Consider the following 22,679-nt stretch of genomic DNA (forward strand, 5'->3'; position numbering starts at 1 on the left):
TTCATCTTTTTCAATTACATGTACATCAGTTGAATCAACAGTGTTTTCCAAAATGTATCATCGGCAGTATTGTCAGTTTCTTCGGGTTCAATCTGGTGAACAACTCTCTTGTATTTCAGCTTACTGTGGCCTCTGACAGATCTGCAACCTCTTTGAAAGTGATTCCATTTATTGCAGGCATTACAATGTTGACCATAAGCTGGGCATCTGTCTCTCTTGGCTGCATGACTGCCTCCAAAGTTGTTGCAGTTAGCAATGCTTTGCTCGACATATTTTTCTGATCGATTGTCCACCTTGTTTCTATCATGCTTCTTCATTCTCATGAATTTAGGTTGGACTGCATCCACATTTGTATCATTGTGCTGTTGTGAAGCTAGTGTCTTGTTGTGCTCCTCTGTCATCTCATGTATCTGGCAGATTGAGATTGCCTTTGCCAGTGTCAAATCACTGTCACGAAGAAGCACTTTCCTCAAATTGTCATGATTTATGCCACAGACAAGTCTATCCCGAATCAGCTCTTCGCACAGCTCTCCAAAGCTGCAGCTTTTTGCTTTAATTCTTAAGTCACTGACATATGACTCTGTAGACTCACCAGCCCTCTGGTTGCATGTATTGAATTTTTGTCTATCCATAGTGACATTGGACTGTGGATTGTAAAACTCACAAAACTTTTTTTCAGACATTTGGGATCCTCCTTGGATTCTGCGACAACTTGTCCTCCCTGTCCGGTTGCTCTCACTTCCGCAGCATACACAAAACACCGCTCGCATTCAATGGCCTCCGGTCCTGCCAGATTTAGGAGAATGTATGCACGGGTGTGGGCCAGTTTGTCGGAGTGCGCCGCCACAACAAATATATCATATTCCTGTTCGAAGATCCACCAGTTTTCACTGATGTTGCTGTCAAAGATGAGTGGGTCGGGACGCCGAAATCCAACCGCCATGTTCAACGATGAGCTCAGCAAGTTAGGTGGCTCACCTCCCTTTGCCGATGAAGAAAAAAAGTACAGAGAGTTCGCCGGGGAAAAAAAAAGCATTAAGGACCAACAATCCACTCTTCTGAAACCATGTATTGTATTCTCATGAACTACTCAGGTTTATTGCTCACAACCTGATTTATTGAAAGACCAGACGTGGATGTGCATGGTAAGGCAAACATAGCAATATTGCACCGGAACAAAAACACTCTCGCCCCCACCTGGTAACCTCTATATTAGTGTGTCCAACAATATGCCACCAGCAGTTGTTTAATAAACATCAGTAGCAACACAGACTGATCTACACTAAACAATTTAACCAAGTCAGTCACAGCACAATGAATGATGTAACGATAACGTTGCAGTCCTTCAAAGTGATATCACGCTCATTCAGGCAGCTGCATGCAGACTAGACAAGACCCTAGCAAATTAGGATAATGCTTTGTCGCCGTGGGCCAGTCAAGTATCCAGTTCACAGTTGTTGCTGGCAGAGTACATCTCTTCATCGACGTGTTTGCGGGGGTTTTGGGAGGATCTGGGGGAGGAACTGTGTTCACTGGTGGGTGGGGGGTTTAACTGGCTTAACCAAGAAGTGGTCCATGATCTACCGCAGCACGGGAGCTTCAGGTAGGATATATAGGGAGGAACAATATCTGTGTGTGAGAGGTGGAAGCGCTCACCCTCCCATTCACAAAATCAGCACAACCTTCGGGAGAATGAGTTGTTGGCAAAATCTTGGGGACAGTTTTGACCCCCGTAATGTGTTTTTTGGGGGCATTCTTGGTGAAATTGGCCCTCACTAATTTCTGACACTGGTGGACAGACTGTTGCAGGTTACTTATCTCATGTTAACTGCAGCAGTAATGTTACAGCAGTTGTCTTTTGGGTCACATGGAAATATCACCATTGTTCTGTTAAACCATTATTCTGTTATAACAACCCAGGTAATGTAATGTGTGACTCAACTTTAAAAAGATAAAGGCGAAAAATTAATTTACACGGTTACATTGGCCTGTTGCAAAGAGTAGGCATAATAATGGATTAATTTCACTAAAGGAAAGACTTCATGTTCTCTGAAATTAGGTCAGAAAATGTCCACATTAGCAGAATCAGTATCTGCAATCACAACTACTTCATATTTGATATGTGCATGTGTGAGCAGGAACACTACTATGATCCTGAGGCCAATACTGGCTATTTTGCACAGAGACTCAAGACAGTACAACGCAACACCCACGATGGCTTCCATGGGCGCTCCAGGCCTGATTTCCAGGACAGTCCAACAACCCAACAAGAATTTCTGTTAACTGGTGACCAGCTCCTTGGTGAGGAGTGCAGAGTTCTAAATACAAAGTGCACTCTAGTAACCTGTATATGGACATTGTGCCTCTTTTTAAAGATTGAACAGGATTTTTCAATGATGTTTGGGGACCACGTATCTTGAAAGTTTCTTGTGAGATGGCCTTCATATTTCAAGCACAAAGTCATCACAGAATGTCAGTCTTCCCTTAAGTCCTTATGTTGACGAGCTGCAGGCTGCTTTTGATCGTGAGGTTGAGAATGACTATGGTAAATATGAAATTTTTCAATATGCAACGTACAATCAATTGTCCATTTTAATAAATCCAGTGTTCAGTGGTCATCCAAAGCTAAATTTGAAGTCCTGAAATAAATTAATTGATCTCTTTTGTCATTTTAATAATGCATATGAAGTTGATTTTGACGGCACGGTGGTGCAGTGGTCAGCACTGTTGCCTTACAGCAAAAAGTTTCCCAGTTCAAGCCCCGGCTCGGGCACGGGATCTTTCTGTGTGGAGTCTCCATGTTCTCCCTGTCCCTGCGTGGGTTCTCTCTGGTACTCCAGCTTCCTCCCACAGTCCAAAGACATCAAGAGGGGACGAGGCTGATTGATTCTCTAAATTGACTGTAGGTGTGACTGTGAGTGTGAATGGTTGTCTGTCTCTATGTGTTGGTCCTGCAATGGACTGGCAACCCGTCCAGGGTGAACCCCGCCTCATACCTGAAGGCTGCTGAGATAAACTCCAGCCCCCGCCCCAACCCTATAAGCGGTAGAAAATGGATGGGTGGTTGGAAGTTGAATTTTGTTATTCAACAACAAAATCAATCATTTCAACCCTGTTAAAGGTAGTACTTATCACAGGGCTGTTGTTTTAGTTCAAATGGTACCTATAGTAAATAAGAAATAATGTTTTCCAATGCTTTTCTTGTCTGTCTCAAATATTTGTTTTCAAGGCTGGCATAGTAATATGTCCTCTTGCTGTTGCTTCTCCTGCCCCCTACATCAAAAGGCCAGAAGAAAACACCCAAGATAAGCTCGGCACAGGCAGCCAATCAAGTTGTCAGATTTGTTAAGGTATGTACCATCAGCTTTTTGCACCACCATGTAAGAAGTGTGAGTTGCAAATTAATAAAGGACTGTAAGAATAATTCTTGCTGTGTATCTAGTATGTTAGCTAAGTACATGCATAATGTGTCATTCAAACTAAAGGAAGGAGCCAGCCTCACTACATCCCTGGATAAAGTTGATGCAAGGCAGCATTTACCTCCTCTGCATCAGAGAGCAAAAGAAGAAAATTAAAAAATTCTTAGTGTTGTAGACTAGAAAGGTATCCCATGCAATGCTCAGACATCAATGACAGCTTTTGATGTGCTATTCGGGACACATCTGTCTTCAGACTCTCCTATGATGAAGCACTTTCTGTGTTCAACACTGTCATCCAAACAACGGTGGCATTGACGTAGGAAAAAGAGGAAACCCCATGAGTCAAGCAGCTGAGGGTAAGACTATGCAAGCCCATTAAAATGGCACCAGTTCACAAAGGTCAGAGCACAGTTGAAAAAACTGTCGGTGTTATGTTCACATGTTTTGTTTGTAAGAGGCACCACAAAAATTGTTCATTTCTCTGTCAACATTGATACATGGACTACATCCAGCTAAAAACTTACTTTTGAAATGCAGAGTGTAAAGATGTCCTTCTTTTTGTACATACAATGCTTCAGAAAGCACCTAATGTCCGTTCATAAGAATCATGATGAACTGGTTGAACCTAACCAGGACGTGACCACACAGGAAGTGGCCACACAAAGTCATTTTGAGTTTGAATCTTCAAGTTACAGGTTCCTCCTGTCATTACTCAGAGCTCACTTGAAGAATTTGCGGTTCAATTGTTTCACACTGACAAACCTCTGGTATTTCTCAAAGCACTATCCAAACAATAGTTTGTTCAGTGGAGGAAGTTCATAGTGATGTTCAAGGTCAAGCGCGAGAAGCAGTTCTCCAAACATTTGGAGATGTTGAGTCAGAAATTTATAAAAAAGTAGCGCACTGTTTAAATCAACATTCAACATTTAACACACAGATGAAGAGACAAAAATGTTATGATGAAAAATGGGAAATTGTTGAGCCTAAAGAATTTGTCCTTGGTATCAGAATGGATGCACATAGAAACAGCACTACAGGTGTATATTGTCAGATTCTTGTACCAGACAAGTACCTGTATGTACACATTTTAAGTCCATTTTCAAAAACAGTTCCAAGGGGATCCACAAACTTGGTTGTGTTTATTCTACTTTAAAAACCTCCCAGCCAAGGTAAACTGTGCTAATGAACATTAATCTTGCAGCTTTTGTACACATAAGTATGGTTTTGAAGGAATATTGAAGGCTTTAATTGACAATTTGAACATTTTAGAAACTGAAGGAATCTAGAGCTGCAACTGTCAATTCTTTGAGGAGATAATCTATTGATTTTTCTGGTCATTAATCAAGTAATCAGATAAGAAGTATTGCACTTTCTGCAATTTGTTCGATTATGTTACTTTGCTTTATTTAAGAGCAATGGTACTACCCAAAAGAGAAAATAAGACAAGTCTCTTAATTGGACAAGAATGAAATGCTAATGTAAATGCACTAAATAAAGTAACTTCACTTTGAATTTACTTTTACTGTTTTTACTTTACTTTTTACTGAAGTACAAACAGGGTCCTGCAGGGGATTGGTTTTTCAACAGGCCACCTTTTTCTCCTCAAATGAGTTTGTGTCTGTATTTAGTAATCAAAAAACACCAAGAAGAGAGCCATTAAAGTGCAACAAGAGCAATAGCAAAAATGACAATTTTTCAAAAAGAGGGAACAATTACATGCAAGGTTTGTAATTGTATTTAAGTATTTTTACATTGTGGTGTTCATGCTTTTATTTATGTAAAGGATCTGAGTACTTTTTCCATCACAACAGGTCAGTGATCAGTGTTTCAGTGACTCTGTGGCTCTGTAAATTGTATTTTATTTATGGCGGCCTGCCACATTAAAACACCGGCACCATGACATAATTTCTATTTTTGGAGATGTGCGCCTTTCTCGTCTATCTAGAAGGAAACTCTTTATTTGCACAACTCTCGTGAGATTTGTGTCCGTTATTTCTACCAAAATAATCAAACTCACGATCTTTCGTGGGCCGAAGGTTCCCTTCTAGACATGACCCTCTCTGTCTTTTTGTCCAACTAATGACAGCAGACTGTGTGAACAGCATGATGTTACCCTAAGCAGTGTTTCACAATCATAGACTTAATTTGTGCAGACATATGTACAGTTTATCAATTTTTAGCATTTTTATTTTTTTAATCAGTCCAAGAGGATGACGGCATCCGTGATTGATCAGTCATCAGTCTGCCCTTCTCTCCTCCCTAACCTGTTGGCTCTGCTTTGAGAAGGTCTGATAGTTTCAGACAGACACACAAAGACTCTCCTGTTTAATGCGGAGGCCTCCAGTTGTTTAACCTCATAAATACACCTGGTTGGTGTCAATGTCATTCACCATCATGTTAGTTTCCACTGTTTTAATAAACTCCATCATTCACAACAAGTCTCCTCTACATGCAGCTTTCTGCTATGAAAACTGAATAGCGGGTGAATTTATACATGGAATACAAACATAAACACGAATTGGGTTTTGAGGTGACTTTATAAAACATCCTGCTGATGTAGAAAGTCAACAGAGCAGACAGACAGGGGAAGGGAAACACACTGACCTGTGTGTGTACTGCATGTGCGTATATGTAGCAACAGCATTGACACATAGGGGAGAGATGCTGCAGCTGTATGACAAAAAAATTAGATCAAAACTTAAACTTAAGCTTATCAATACTTAGGTCTTAAATAATTCAGCTGTTAATACCGAATTTCAGCGCCCACCCCTAGCGCCAAACAAAGTACAGTTCAGATTTAAACGAGGCCTTGAGGAATTTTAGTAATCAAATTACTCGAGTTACTCATCATGTCAGCCCTTTAGGAATCCAACTTCCATTTATTTATGAACTATTGTTTGGCTCTGTTATTCAAGTCACGGGAGATCATTTTGTTTCAAATAGCTTGCTAGGTTTTGTTGAATCTTTCAGTGTAACATACTTTTGCAGGTTCTGTCTGACGAATAAGGAAGAAATTCAGTCTGTTATTTTTGGAGGATAATTCAGGACTTATTCTGCACTCCAGAGAGCTTCGTATTGAACATTTTAATGCACTAAGCGAAGATCCTGCTCTACCTACTGTTGATGGTGTTAAAAAAAACTTGTGTGCTTGATTCATTGCACTAATTTAAATGTACTGAAAATTTGGGGTTGATATCATGCATGTGTTTTTTAGAGGGTGTTGTACAATATGAGCTCAAGCTGTTTGTTGTCAGTCCTGTTTAAAAATGGTTACTTCTCTATGAACATATTGTCAGATAGGATACAGAGATTTCAGTGTGGTCACATGGAACATAAAATACCCCCCTAGAGTGGCTTAAAATTGATAACAGCAAGCACTTAGGTTTAAATGCCATTTAGTCACATTGTATTCTTTGCAATACCACACTTCTCTGGTGATGTGGTTGAAAGGGACAACAATCACTGGAACATCTTGCTCCTCTTGATACAGATTGTTGATAATGTCTTCTCCCCTATCCCTACTGATGGCATATGTTACCTAATACACTGGATCTGTGACCCCCATAACATGTTCAAAACTTTGTTCCCTGTTAAGAAATTAATTCCCAAACACCGCTTAATCATTCATTATTCAAGGTGTTTTAAAAAGAATTGGCCCTCTTATACTGTACATATGTGATTGTATGCGATTTGAAGCACAACACTTTTTTGTAAGAAGTCTGTAAAACATTTTAAAAACCTTACCAAATCTTTAGTTAAGGAACATGAGCGTCAACTGACATTTTACTATGGAAATTATTATTTTAAGCGGTTTGAGATTGGTCCTTTTAAAATAAATAGCATTGAAAGCTTGCAAGGTGGAGAATTACTGTCATTTAGATCTGTGTTCAGATGTTTCAAATCCAAGTTGGATCAGAAATTACAGCACAGAGTACCAGATTGACTTGTTCATATGCACTGGAACATCCCATGATGACCTAACTGTATTTAAGAAAATCTCTAATATCATAATACATGAACATTGAATAACATGTTTTCATAATAGGCAGTGCTGTTGACACATTGCACTCTGATGAACACTTTCATGCTAACTGTAGAGAGGAGCAAAAATGATGAACATATTGTGATTTTCATTGACCAGTTGGCATATTGTAGACTGTTTGATGAGCAATACTCTAATGAGAGTGAGAGGCCATGCATTGTGCCTGACAGTTGTATGTTCTAATATTTGTGGTGTAATAAGTTTGAAAATAAATGCTTTTAAAAAGCCAAACATGACCCCCTCTATTTTAGAAAACTTTATTTTCCAACTATTTTTTAGGAATATACACTTAAATTGTGTATGGGGCTAACACTTTCCCATCCATCCATTGTCTTCCACTTACGGAAAGGGTCGCGGGGGGGCTGGAGCCTATCCCAGCATCTACAGGCGAGAGGCGGGGTTCACCCTGGACAGGTCACCAGTCCATCGCAGGGCCAACACATAGAGACAGACAACCATTCACACTCACATTCATACCTACATTCAATTTAGAGAATCAATCAGCCTAGTCCCAATTGCATGTCTTTGGATGGTGGGAAGAAGCCGGAGTACCAGAGAGAACATCCAATCAGCTTAGTCCCCAATTGCATGTGACTTGAACATGCAAACTCCACACAGAAAGATCCTGTGCCTGAACCGGGACTCGAACCCAGAACCTTCTTGCTGTGAGGCAACAGTGCTAACCACTGCACCACCGTGCCACCTCCAATCAGGTTCATTTTTCAATATTCTTCTCATACCTGCTCAGTACTTTCTCCTCCAAACTTTATTCGTGATTTTGGCAATGACAAACATGGTATATTAGAAAAAGATAAATTACTTTGCAATTTTAATTAACCCTGTGATATTTATCACAATATGAAAAAATACTGGAATTTTGAACAGATGACTTTAAAAGCCCTCAATTTTATGCTGCAAGTCTTTGTTTTCAACAATTTTGTCTTTGTTGCTCATTTTCAATGTTGTTACAAGCAGCAGGCAACCTGCTCCTTGTGCAGGGGTGCCTGCTTTGGAAAACTATTAAATGACATGTTGAGTTAATTTGCTGCCTGTGTTGCTGGACCTGCAATTTGACTATTGTGCACTTGTATGCAGTGGCGATGATCAGACGATACATTGTGCAGCTCTATATTTTATTGCCCTGGACTTCATGTACAAGTCTCAAATATGCTGGATAGCCCTGCAAATACCCAGGTCAGATCAGTTCTTATGTGAATGCTTCATGCGGACCTTTAGAGGACTATCTTGAATGTTCACGTCTTTGTCAATAAGCCAAGACCTTCCATTGTTTGTCGCTCCTTTTGCATTTTCTCTCCATCATCTGGATCAGGGGGCAGTGTTGGGAAAGTTCATTTTCTTCATGAACTAGTTCAAAGTTCAGTTGACAGATTTTAAAATGAACTCGTTCAGTTCAAAGTTCATAATTCAAAATTTTGAACTAAGTTCTCAGTTCTAAAAATGAACTCTTTCAGTTCTTTTTTTCCCATATGTTGCTGTGAGCTATTATTTTAAAAAAAATATTGCTCCAGCCCATGTAGTACCACAGACAGCAATTATTTTATCAGTTCCAACAATGAAACAATGTGTCAGATTGCATCTTCATTTTCAATTTTGTATCCTTATACATCCTTTATTTACTTGCACATACCTTGAAAGGCAGTTCAGTTCAATTTGCCGTTTCAGGTTTGCGGTGGATGTGACTGAAGTGCATATTTTCTTTTTGAAACCCGGCGGGCAAAGTTTGCTCAGAAATGTAAGATTTTTCCTCATCTTCCTTGACTTTGTCGTTTAAACTCATTTTGACCATATGACGCATCCTTGCTGGTTTGTTGAGTCGAGTTTTGTCTCATCTGTGGGCTACAACTACATGCTGCTTTCTGTTTTGATGACACGTGCCGGTGTGACACTGGTGGCTGGCGTTCCCAGATTGGGTGTTTTTCCGTCATATATTAAGAGTCAAGAGTGTTTTATTTGTCACCAAGGGATCGAGCCCAAGGTGAAATGCATTACACAACTCAAAGCCTGATACAACTATCACAAGCAGTCACAATTATTACAGATTGAAAGTAATAATGGTACACTTAAGAAATTTAACAACAGCATATATACATTTGTTGTGTATGTACGCTAAACTTGAGCAGTCCATTGACCCAATGGAGACAAGTGAGAGTGAGGCGTCGCAGCAGGGCCGCCAAACACTTCAACAGGTGAGTCCACTGATTAACACACCTTCAGCCACAGAGGAGTGTTAATCAGTGGAATCACCTGTTAAAGTGTTTGGTTGGAAGGAAAACCTGCATACACACGGCCCTCCATGGTACATGACTGCCCACCCCTGTCGTAGACTGTCTGAAACCACAACTGGCGCGAGTAGCGACCTACTTCACAACCTAAATTCCAGCCTAAACAGGCCCACATTGTAGGTCGGTTCAGGTGCATCCTACGCAGCAACCTATGGCCCACAATGCACCGCAGACTTCTTCTTCGTCCCCTAAGAACTTGTGGACCCGCAAGCCAAGTTTGCGCCACCAACAGTCTCCCATTCTTATGCAACACAAACATTTATAGTCATTGTTGATGACTAAAGGTGTGAACACGCCTTTACAGGTGCGTTAATGTGCTTAATAATAGAGAATGATCGAAAGGTGCGCTCAGAGTGGAGTGCAGTACGACAGCCAGGCCAGCAGGTGGGGCTTTCGTTGGTGCTGTCGACCTAATTACGGTATCTGTGCTCTGCCAACAGAGGTCGTGCTTCACCACCAATCTTCTAGGGTGTCTGAATGGTGCCGCCGTATTTAGGTTGTAGAAGTAGGTCCTAGCAGGAGGACGTAGGTTGCTACTTTGCAATTCGGACGCAACCTCAGTCTGGAGGGACCTGTAGCGCCTCCCAGAGGGCAGTACGGTGAAGAGTCCATGTGCTGGGTGACTGGAGTCTTTGATGATCTTCTCAGCCCTTTTCAGACACCGCTTCTTGTAGATGTCCTCTATGGCAGGAAGTGGTGCTCCGGTGATGCGCTGAGCAGCTTTCACCACCCTCTGCAACGCCTTCCGGTCCAAGGCAGAGCAGGGCCTCATGTATCAATACTTGCTTGGATCTCATACTAAAAAACTGCGGTCGCAAGAATCGCGAAAGTTGTGTACGCACAAAAAATCCGGATGTATCAATATGTGCGAGTGCCGGAATCCACGCATGTTTCCTTGATACATCCTAATCAGCGTGGAATTGAGCGCAGATGTCGGAGCAACCAGGCCCATCCCCGTTACGCCCATCTATAAATACGCAAATTCATGTAAATAGGGTCTCCGCTGTCCGCGCTCGCAAAACAATGTCAAAGAAAAAGAGGTTCACTGCGTGCAAGCTGGTCGGGGAGGTGGAGGAGAGACAGCAGATTCTGTTTGGCAGCCTGTCCAGTGGTGTCAGGATAAACAATGAAGGTTGAGAGTGGATAAGAAGTGAGAGGGTGAACGCGGTGGGTTCAGAGCAACGCACCACCGCGGAGATGATAAAAAGTGGTGGGACCTGTTATTGGCTAAAGTTCCCTTCTCATCAGCAGTGTTGTTTATCATCATGTTGATACATCTTAACTTCTAATGAAGGAAAGAACGAGTCGCTATGCGTGTTTGAAGTTTTATGACGACGGTAGAAATGCGTTGGCTCCTCCTTTACTGAACGATCAAAGTGATACAGAGCACAGTTTTCCTCACTAAATCTGTGCGAGCATAACTACGTCATCAGCTTGAACCACTGCTTGCGCTCTGAAAAATTTCCTCTCTATTTCTAATGCATGTCTGCAATTCTAACTTCCTAAACAATGCAAGCTAAACATAGGACTAAATTCAACACTGAATGCAATAACTTCAATAATCAATTGGCTTCAATCTAAATTTAAATAACATGGAAAATGGTACTAACAGGACCTCAAGGTGGAGGTACGCGTACAGCTGCCCTCCGGAGAGTGCCGGAGGACAGGTGGGGGTCAGGGAGAGGGGCACCTGACGGAATTTGAGCAGCGGGTGGCGGCAGTCACGGGCAGCATCTCTGTGGGGGGGATTGTCGCCAACACCCACGCTGACTCCAAGAGCCTGGAGGGTAAGTGGCAACCATTTCTTACGTAACATTTCCACATGCTTTGCCACAGATGTAAAGGCAACAAATACACAGAATTGGCCATTTAAATAAACCAATATGTTTAATAGAAATTTATCAGTCAGCCATGCCGCCGGCATGCAGCACCCCCGCCGGCTCCCTCGCCAGCCTGTCCGCCGGCTCAGAGTCATCCGCCAGGATCAGCGACATTCGGGCCAGCCCATCCCCTGGCCCCAGCACAAGCACCAGACCGACAAGCGGCGGACGGTCCTCCAGCCCACTCTGACCCAGCGGCGCATCCTCTGGCCCACACGGATCCAGTGGGAGGGTCCTCACACAGGCGGTCCTGCAGTCGCAGGAGGACATAACGTGGATCAATAAGCGGCTCGACTGCCTGATAAATGTTCTGGAACGTTTAGTGGAAAAATAAATTAATCTGGCTTCATGAATTGTGTAATCGCTTCTTACCCATTCACACTGTGGAAATGAAATCCTGGCGTGCGAGGACAGCTGCCCTGCCAGGATCGGCATCCATCCCTCCAGCCTCTGCGCATTGATGACCTGCACATTGATGGAGTGGAAACCCTTACGATGAACGTAAGCGTGTTCCTCATGGGACGCCGCTTTTATGGCAACATGAGTGCAGTCATTGGAGAATCCGGCTATTGCTGCAAATTGCGCTTTAATATTGACCTGTTCAACCGCACTATAAGGGAATTTAATGTACCTGCGGGAGAGGCGGATGATATGGTCCACCATCCAGGGCATGGCCCAGCTGAGGGTCGACTGACTCACCCCGGAACGGTCCACCATCTCCCGCTGGAAGGCTTTTTTGTGCCCGATGTATGTGCGGTTATCAAATCATGTCAGTTACCAAACACCGCCACAGGGTGTCGTCAACGGACCAAAGTGCAGTTAACGCAAGAATTGTCTTTCTGCCACCTTCTACGGCACCTCCAGAATTGGCGTGAAACAGTGCAAGAATCGAAGAACTTTTTGCGTTGATACATCTGAACGTGAGCGTCAATCCTGGTGTACGCAAGATTTTCTTGCATAAACCACATTGATACATGAGGCCCCAGTTCCTGTACCAGACTGTAATGCAGTTGGTCAGGATTCTCTCAATTGTGCAGTGGTAGAAGTTCACCAGGATGTCTGAGGACAGGTGGTTCTTTCTCAGAGTCCTCAGGAAGAAGAGGCGCTGGTGAGCCTTCTTGACCAGCTTGGAGCAGCTGGTCATCCAGGCGAGATCCTCAGAGATGTGGACACCCAGGAAGTTGAAGCTGTTCACACGTTCCACCACTGTCCCCCTGATGCGGATGAGTGGATGTGGGTCAGCTTTCCTCCTGAAGTCCACGATGAGCTGCTTGGTCTTCTTGGTGTTGAGCAGCAGGTTGTTGGTGTCGCACCACTCAGCTAGACAATCTACCTCCTCCCTGTAGGCAGCCTCGTCACTGTCTTTGATGAGGCCTATCACGTGGTGTCATCTGCAAACTTAATGATGGTGTTGGAACCATTGACAGGTCTGCAGTCATGGGTGAGTAGGGTGTCGAGGAAAGGACTCATCATACAGCCTTGTGGTACACCGGTGTTAATGGTGATGGTAGATGAACAAGAGTTACCCAGCCGGACATGTTGGGGCCAGCTGGTCAGGAAGTCCAGTAACCAGTTGCACATGAGGGAACTGATGCCTAGGTCTGTGAGTTTTGAGGGGATGACTGTGTTGAATCCTGAACTGAAGTCTGTGAACAGGATTCTGGAGTAGGTGTTTTTGTTGTCCAGGTGTGAGAGGACAGAGTGCAGCGCTATGGAGACTGCATCCTCTGTACTCCTGTTCTGACGATATGCAAATTGATGGGGGTCCATGGTGGGGGGGGACAGGATTTGAGGTGTGCTAGGACCAGCCGCTCAAAGCATTTTGTAATGATGGGGGTGAGAGCTACTGGACGGTAGTTGTCAAGGCTTGATGGATTCGAGTTGTTGGGTATCAGGACAATGAGGTGGACTTGAGGCAGGTTGGTACCACAGTGCGGGCTAAGGACAGGTTGAATATGTCTGTCAGCACTCCTGCCAGCTCCCCAGAACATGCTCTGAGAACACGTACAGGGATGCCATCAGGGCCCACAGCCTTGTGTACTTTAATCCTGCTCAGCACCGCTTCTATATCGGTGGGAGAGAGAGTCAGTGGTTGGAGGTCTGGAGTCACATCTGCCTTGGTTGCAGTTGTTTGGTTCCCCCTCTAAAAAGGGGCATAAAAGTTGTTAAGCTTGTTGAGGAAGGAGACATCAGAGGAGGCGGGGGAGGGGTTGGTGGTCCTGTAGTCTGTGATGATCTAGAGTCCTTGCCACATACGTCGTGATTGGAGTTGGAGAAGTGTTCTTCTACCTTCCCTTTGTAGTGGTGTTTGGCCTTTTTGATGCCCCTCTTCAGCTCAGCCCTGGCTGTACTGTAGGCCTGTGCACCCCCTGACCTGAAGGCGAAGTTGCGGGCCTTCAGCAGGAGACAGACATCCCGGTTCATCCAAGGCTTCTGGTTGGGGTACATGGTGATCTGTTTCTGGGTGGTGATGCTGTCTATAGTGGTGGACATGTGGTCCAGTACAGATGAGGTGTACTGATCCAAGTCTGTGTGGGTGAACGTATTCCAGTCTGTTTCTGAACCGATCCTGGAGTACAGCATCTGTTCCCTCTGGCCATACTTTTATTGTCCTCACAGTGGGTTTCACACGTTGGATGAGTGGTGAGTACCGAGGTGTGAGGAACAGGAAGGTCTGATTGGAACAGGAACAGGATGGTTGGGGTACATGGTGATCTGTTTCTGGGTGCAGGATGGTCTGATTGTCCAATTTTTTTTGGGGGGGGGGGGTATTGCTTTGTAGGCTCCAGCCAGGTTGGAATAAACATGGTCCAAAGTCTTGTCCCCTCTGGTGTTACAGGAGACCTGTTGGTGGAATCTGGGGACAACTGTCTTCAAATTGGAGTGGTTGAAGTCACCAGCAACAATAAAGGAAGCCTCCGTGTGTTCGGTCTGGTGTTTGCTAATGGCTGCATGAAGTTCTTTCATAGCCAGCTTAGTATTAGCATTGGGGGGGGGGGGGAGTATACACTGCAGTGAGTATGATGGAAGTGAATTCTCTGGGGAGATAGTAAGGTCTGCATTTGACCATTAAGAACTCCACATTAGGTGAGCATTGTCTCTCGGTAGTAGTAGAGTCCGTGCACCAAGCTTTGTTGATATAAATGCACAAGCCTCCACCTCTGGTTTGCCGGAGTCGTCTGCTATCCTTTCAGCTCGGTGTGTGTGAGACGTCCTGCTAACTCAATAGCATTATCCGGGCAGCTGTTGTTTAGCCATGTCTCAGTGAAAATCATGACATTTGAGTCCATAATCTGTTTGTTGTTGGTGATGGAGAACCATATTTCATCCATCTTGTTTGCCAGAGAACGGACATTGGCGAGGAAAATGCTGGGTAAAGGGAGCCAGTGTGGTATTAGCTTTAGCTTAGCTCGTAGCCCTCCGCGCCTACCTCACCTTTGTTTATGTTCTCGGCGCCGTCTGCGTGCACTTCCGCCCGGCTGGGAAGAGTAAGCAGCCTCCAGTGTTCTGGAGATCTCTGGGATGAGTCGGAGATCGGGGATAAAACTGTAGGAATTTTGAGTCCAAATGTCCAGAAGCTCCTGTCTGCTGTAGGACAGCGACGCAGAGCAATTCTGGATGACTAATCCAGTCAGGAGTAGATAGAGAACCGCTAAGTATCAGATTCTGGAGAGACATTGAGCCTCGTGTTGTTCACGCGCTGCCATCTTGATCGTTAATTTGGGTGTGCTGATTTTAATGTGTACTAGAAACAGTGATGAAACAGCAAGATACAATTTTGCTATATCTGTATGAACGACTCTGTATTCAATGACTGACTAGAGGAAATACTTGTGAGGGCCTTCTCTGTGATCATTTGCAGTAACTGCAGTGAAAAAATGTAGATATTGCATCGATACAAATCAGTTCCACCTTCGACCACAATGTGGGTTGTAATGACAGAGTGGGGCTGTATTTTAAACTCAGAAAAAGAAGATGGTGGCCAAAGCGCTGTTTGATATAAAATTACTAAATCAATCAATTGTATTGTTTATTGGGCCACGTCACTCTTTGAATGGCAACTCTGTGGCCACAAGCAATTTCATACGGATTCAGCAACCTGGTTAGGAGATAAGTGGACAGCTCTTTACCCCAGAGTTTGCTGAGATCTGGTCACCGTTCAGACAAGTAACTGCAGAAACAAATATGTATGAAGAAGCACTGTAAGTAGGTCTATTTGAGTAAATTGAACATGTTGCATGTAGGGCTATAGTATTGTATTGATTACTATTTTTAGACCGCAGGGGGGTCAGCAGTTGCTGGGAGCTATTACTATTTTTAGACTGCAGGGGGGTCTGCAGTTACTGGGAGCTACATGAAAAGACTTTGTGGTCGTTTCAACTAATTTGAACAAGACATTCTGATTCAGTAAAACAATAAAGCCACATATTGAGTCAGCAAACACCTGAACACCTACTGTTAAGATGTTGAGTGAAAACCAACAACCAGAGCTGTTTTAACAGTGACTGAGAAGTAATCATTTAACAATCAAATATTTTGAATTTTATATTTATAGTTCAGAATAGCTGAAAGTGTGCCATTAGTGAGGATGACATTTCAATTATGACACATTGAAACCACATAATGACTGTAGTGTAGGGGCAAGGATGACTGTGTAACTCCTGATAAAAAATGATAGTATTATGATACAGTGATAATGGATATACTGCATCACAGTTGATGACAATAACCCAAACCCAACAATTTGTTCATAATAATTGCTGTTTTGATGATAATATAAATATTTGGCTCCATTGTATTGATAAAGATTGCAAGAGGAAGTATAATGCTACCCCTTAAAAAAGATGAAATGAACTGGAAGGGTTGGGTGTGGGGCAGAACTGAAAGAAAACGTTACTGACCTGTGCCCAGTCGTATCAGTGGATTTGTCTGCAGGAGGGAGGAGATAAGATGTTGTGCATCAACAGGAAGAGCCTCATCCCCCTCAGGCCACATAATGTCATCTGTACCATATCGGGGAGAGGACAGGAGGAAATGCATTTTAGGTGAGGAAAATGGATGGAAGAGACAAGGGACAAGCAGAAACTGACAATTATTTATTAATAAGGTAAAGTGCATGTTAGCATATTCCATTAAAAATGATTGTCCTCCTCAGACCCTTGATGCTGCACCTGTAATGACCTGTCCGAACAGCTCTTCTGGAGTATCTCCGAAGAAAGGGACACATCCCACCAAAAACTCATACAAGATGATTCCCATAGCCCACCAGTCCACTGGCTTCCCATAACCTTGACGAAGAATAACTTCTGGAGCAATGTATTCTGGAGTGCCGCACACCTACAGGCAAAACAAGTCATCATTCACTTGGTTTGTTCCACCTTTAAAGTAAAGTGACATTTTTAGTGAAAAGGACAGAGACCATGTTGGAACCATAGAATTCTCTCAAAGTAAAAGGAAATGATTATAGGTCACAAATACAATGGGGAGTTGGTCAGTTGAGACTGAGGTAGGGTGAATGAGTAATAAGCATGCATTTATTTAGCCATGTAGATCACTGCAGAGATTCAAAGACAAGGTGACAGTCTAGGGGATGTTCAGGTGAAAATAGTACCAAAAAATTCTGTCCACCACATAACATACACAAGAAATAATAAGGTTTAAATTCATAGGACACTGAATGAGAGGCTCATCATAATGGCTGAGGAGATACTGGCCCAAAAATCCTGCCAAATGTTTACAATTTATTCAATCATCATCACATTTCAGATAAGTCAAGCATACAATGGCAGCAATTGTCTTCGCATAAAAATTAAGACAAGAAGAGTAATTTTTTATATCTTAACATATTTGGAGAATATTGGAGGGTAATAGTCTACACTGTAATCCAGCCAAAAAATGCCATTTACCACTGTATTGCACAAGGGATTATTTTAATATTTTGTATGTGCTATTAATGTTTACTCAATAACCCTGGTAAATGAAAATGTCTTTAGTAAAAAGATCTATAAATGTAGAATTATACAAAATGGCTTTGTAATCATTGGTTTGATGTCTTTGTCATACCTGCTTATCCAAGAACTCACGAGTGTCCTTCTCAATGTGTCCTTCATACAAGTTGGTGGTCAGACTCATGAGACCCATCTTTGACAGGCCAAAGTCTGTTAGCTTTATGTGGCCCATTGAGGTAATCAGAAGACTGAAAAAAGACAGAGAATACAGCTGCAACTGCAGAAGCTATGAATACATTCTTTTGAAATGGTGAAATGGACAGTGTCTGGCGATACATTGTGAAAATCTACATTTTACAAAGAACTGCCTTACTTGTCAGGCTTCAGGTCACGGTGGACAATGCCGTAGTTGTGTAAGTACTCCAGTGCCAGAACGGTTTCTGCAAAGTACATTCGTGCCATTTCCACCGGCAGAGCCCCGATGTTCTTTAGCAGAGTGGCACAGTCTCCACCTGACAGCAGAATTTAGTTTTTGTTGAGTAGCTTGATTAGCTAAAATAAATAATAAAAAATAAATCATATTACTCCTTACTGTTGGTATATCAAGAGATGTTGTACATGAATGTTTTTAAGTGAAGTATACAGCTGTAAACAAACATGGCATAGGAGTTGGTTGGAAAAGAATTTCCATGTAAAAGTTAGCTCTATCCTATCCTGGATAATGAAATGTCAAAAAAAGCCTAATGTCTCTATGTGCTGTCTATTCATGTTCAATAAATTACCCAATGGTAGAGCTTTTGATGTTTCATGTATGCACAATTCTATTATATAGCTGGAGCTAGCTTTCATGCTCAGGACAGAAAAAGAATACTGGCAATTTAATGTGAAAGCCTCTGTTTTTAATGTGTGCATTAATTTATATTAAAGTATTGAGCCAAATGGTCATGTTATACCCCAGTTACTTCTTGAGAGCAGTAACTAGTACAACTAATACTATTACTCCTTCCATCCATCCATTTTCTACTGCTCATCCTGTTTAGGATCGCGGGTGGGGGGGGCAGCTGGAGCCTTTCCAAGCTGCCTTTGGGCGAGAGGCGGGGTACACTCTGGATGGGTCGCCAGTCCATAGCAGGGCCAAAACAAATAGATAGAGAACCATTAGCTCTCACAGTCACACCTATGGTCAATTTAGAGTATCCGATCAACCTAGTACCCTCTTGCATGTCTCTGCGCTGTGGGAGGAAGCCGGAGTACCCAAAGAGAACCCATGCAGGTACAGGGAGAACACACAAACTCCACACAGAAAGACCCGTGCTCAAGCCGGGGCTTGAAGCCAGAACCTTCTTGCAGTGAGGCGAGAGTGCTAACAACTGCACCACCGTGCCGCCCTAATACTATTATTAGGGCTGAGCAGTTTTATCAATTCTGCGATGTATATCGATATTTTGTTTCCCCAAAGTATCGAATCTTCAGCTGCGAGTATCGATATATTAAGCACCATTCAAATCTCCCCTGTCCCACACTTTGCAGGAAGAGCAATTTGGTCTGCCAGCCGCTAGTGTCCTAGTGTCGCTGTAGAGCATTTGTAGTTACCCAGACGCCGACACATTTCTCATTCGGTTAGAGCTGAGAGATTCAGGAGAATGGCGGCGAGTATAAATCCAGCGCCTGCAAGCTTAAACGCAGATGTGTGGGAGCATTTTGAGTTCGAAAACAAAAAGGAAAGCAACAACTTAGACAAAAGTATGGTGGTTTGCAAACTATGTCACACAAACCTTAAGCACTCTGGAAATACCACCAACATACGAGTCCACCTAAAGTGGCACCGCCCGGACAAGAAAATGCTAACTGAGACAATTCTACAATTTCATTTAGCAGACGCTTTTGTCCAAAGCGAGACAGAGCCCAAAAAGCTGCGGCGTGACCTGAAACAAACCATGCTGTCAAATAAGGAACAGGAGACCCTAGTGCATTCATGAACAGCAGATGCTTTATTGATTCAGGGGAAGGGGAGGATGAGTATGTTGAGGAAAGTGACTACAGGTGAGCTCGCTAATAGTGTGAGTGTGAGGGGGGTGTGGCAGCTGGCAGTGCATGTGGTGGAATCTTACCCGACATGTCAGGCAGAGAGTGGATACATGACAGAACCCCCCCAAGGGACGGCCCCAGAGGTCCCAAGGAAAGACCCACCGAGCTGGGCAGGAGGAGGGGGAAAACAGGCGGAGGGTCAGAACTCCTCAGAGTGGTCGTGTCCATGGCCTCATCCCCGGAGACCATCCGTTCCAACGTATCATCATCAGCAGAGGATTCATCACCTGATGGTCCCAGAGTCTACTCGGGGTGGGTGCAGGTGCAGGATCAGGCAGAAGGCAGGCCACCCGGGTGGGCATATTTGGGGAACCCCTCGGATGGCCCCTACGGATGCAGGGTTGGTCAGGATGGAGGTGCTGGAAGTCGGCGATGAGGGTGGGGTCCACAGTCCTCCCAGCAGGGATCCACGCTGCTCTCTCCTCCAGGCCGTAGCCCTCCCAGTCGAGCAGGTATTGGATACCTCGCCTGCCTCCTCCCCCTCAACTCGTCGACGTGTCGAGACATGGGACGTCAGACGCACCCTCATGGACCTAAACAGTTGGAGCTGGACTGCGGATGGGCTGATGACCCTCCGCACAGGGAATGGTCCGATGCAGGACTCCACCTGTAGGGGCAGGTCCTGGGCCGAGAGCCATACCTTCTGTCCCACGTGGTAAGTGGGCGCTGGAATCCTCCACCGATTGGCCCCGACAGCATAGCTGGCAATACACTTCAGGAGGGCGGCATGAACCTGGGACCAGGCAGCAAACTGAGGTCCCCGTTCTGAGACTACACCCCTAGGCAGCCCATGGATCCAGAACACCTGCTCCAGAACCACCTGGGCAGTCTCCTTGACAGAAGGCAATTTCGGAAGTGGCGTGAAATGTGCCATCTTGCTGAATCTGTCCACGATGGTGAGGATGACCGTGTTGCCGTCAGACGGAGGAAGTCCAGTGACGAAACCCAGCGAGAGGTGGGACCAGGGTCGCTTGGGCACTGACAGAGGCTGGAGTAAACTAGTTGGCGGTTGACTGGGGGTCTTGTGCTGACTGCAGGTGGGACATGTCTTCATGAAGTCACAGACATCTCTCCTCAGCGAGGGCCACCAGAAACGCTGGGAGAGCAGATGATGTGCGCGTGTGACACCGGGATGACAGGCCAGACAGGATTTGTCTCCCAACTGGATTACCTGAGACCTCAAGTCTTCTGTAACGAAGAGGCAGTCAGTGGGGCAAGCGCTGGGGCTGGGTTGGTCTCGGATCGCGTTCTTGACCTGGTTCTCTATATCCCAGGTCAGGGTGGTGACTATACATGGGCTCGGGTGGATGGGCGTTGGGTCATCCACAGATGCTTCATCCTTCTGGAACACATGGGAGAGGGCATCAGGTTTCGCATTGCGAGAACCAGGGCGGTAAGAGAGCGTGAAGTTGAACCGCGTGAAGAACAGGGACCAGCAACACTGACGTGAGTTCAACTTCCTGGCTGTTCGATTGTATTCCAGTTTTTTATGGTCCGTCCAAACCAGAAACAGGATGCTTGAGCCCTCCAGCCAATGATGCCACTCCGACAGCGCAAGTTTGACGGCCAGCAGTTCTCGGTTTCCAATGTCGTAATTGTGTTCGGCCATTGACAGTCTGTGAGAGTAGAGTGCGCAGGGATGCAGCTTGCCGTCCTCTGCTGCGTGTTGGGAAAGTACCGCCCAGACCCCCACATCTGATGCATCCACTTCTACTATGAACTGTTGTTCTGCGTCAGGCATCTGGAGGATGGGCGCCGAGATGAACCGTGCCTTGAGCATCTCAAACGCATTGTTAGCTGCAGGAGTCCGCACGAACGGTACTTTGGTGCTGGTTACGGAGGTGAGAGGGGATGCAATGGGGCTCTAGTTCCGGATGAATCTCCTGTAAAAGTTGGCGAAGCCCAGGAACTGTTGTAGCTTCTTCTTCAGGTGAGCTCGCTGATAGTGTGAGTGAGGGGGGGGGGGGGTGGCAGCTGGCAGTACGTGTGGTGGAATCTTACCCCACCCGTCAGGCAGTGAGCGGATCCATGACACATGCTGGACAGTGATGGCGGTTGCTGCCACAAGTTCCCATCTTCTTCACCGAGGTTGCACAAAATTATGGAATCCATTGCCTGCTTTATTTTGTCAGGATTTGAGACCTTATTCGGTTTAGGTGCGTGGTGAACGCCATTGAGCCCCACTATGCTATTGTCACCCGCAAATTGAATTATTGGCCGCCATGGTTTAGTTTTACTTAACCTGGTGGCTAGACTGGCTAGTAGCTACCTCTAATGTTCAGTATCAAGCCAAAAAAGCTGCCAAAGAAGGCCATATATATATATATATATATATTTATATATATATATATTTATATTTATATATATATATATATATATATATACACACACACACACACACACACACACACAAACACACACGCACACACACACTTTTCAAGACCATATTACACACTATAAAACTCAAAATAAATTTCACTATTATCTGGCTTTTAGGAAAAGGTTGAATTACAATGCAATGTTCGGTCAAATGACCCTGCATTCGATATGGGTATTTATTAGCTGTAGCTCTGTTAGTTATGGCACAAATCTGCTGCAATGCTATAATGTGTATACTGTGTGTTTCCCCAATTTTCTGGCATGTCATCACGTGGCATATGACTTCAAAGGTGCAGATTTATTGGAATTGAAAAACCTCTTAGGTATGAGAGCATTTGCAGTTGAAAAATGGTATAAGCTCCAAGTTCTTACCTTCAACGTATTCCATGACCATGCAGAGGTGCCGACGGGTTTCAAATGAGCAGAACATGGAAACAACAAAGGGATTCTCAGCAAAGGTGAGGATGTCTCTCTCCACAAAGGCCTGCTGGATCTGGTTCCTTAGGATCAGGTTTTGCTTGTTAATTTTCTTCATGGCAAAACGCTGACGTGTTTCCAGGTGACGGACCAGATACACAGCACTACAAACCAAGCAGCACACATACACTTTTGTGTAAAAT

The 22,679-nt window shown here is 44.3% G+C and overlaps 1 protein-coding gene across 4 annotated transcripts in view; it reads right to left on the reverse strand.

The window, feature by feature from the left end:
• LOC147245579 (microtubule-associated serine/threonine-protein kinase 1-like) overlaps positions 1-22,679 on the reverse strand; it is a 102,228-nt gene that overhangs the window by 18,512 nt on the left and 61,037 nt on the right. For all 4 annotated transcript variants that reach the window (XM_086185871.1, XM_086185870.1, XM_086185869.1 and 1 more), the window contains exons 13-17: positions 22,432-22,640; positions 17,966-18,104; positions 17,708-17,840; positions 16,816-16,981; positions 16,546-16,647 (exon numbers count right to left, since the gene is read on the reverse strand). In XM_086185871.1, the coding sequence (XP_086041997.1) occupies positions 16,546-16,647; positions 16,816-16,981; positions 17,708-17,840; positions 17,966-18,104; positions 22,432-22,640 (749 nt within the window). The remainder of the gene's footprint in view (positions 1-16,545; positions 16,648-16,815; positions 16,982-17,707; positions 17,841-17,965; positions 18,105-22,431; positions 22,641-22,679) is intronic.

This window comes from Aulostomus chinensis, chromosome 18 (assembly GCF_037954235.1).
Source record: "Aulostomus chinensis isolate RoL2024-O1b breed Wild chromosome 18, RoL_Achi_v1.0, whole genome shotgun sequence".
NCBI classification, from domain to species: Eukaryota; Metazoa; Chordata; class Actinopteri; order Syngnathiformes; family Aulostomidae; genus Aulostomus; species Aulostomus chinensis.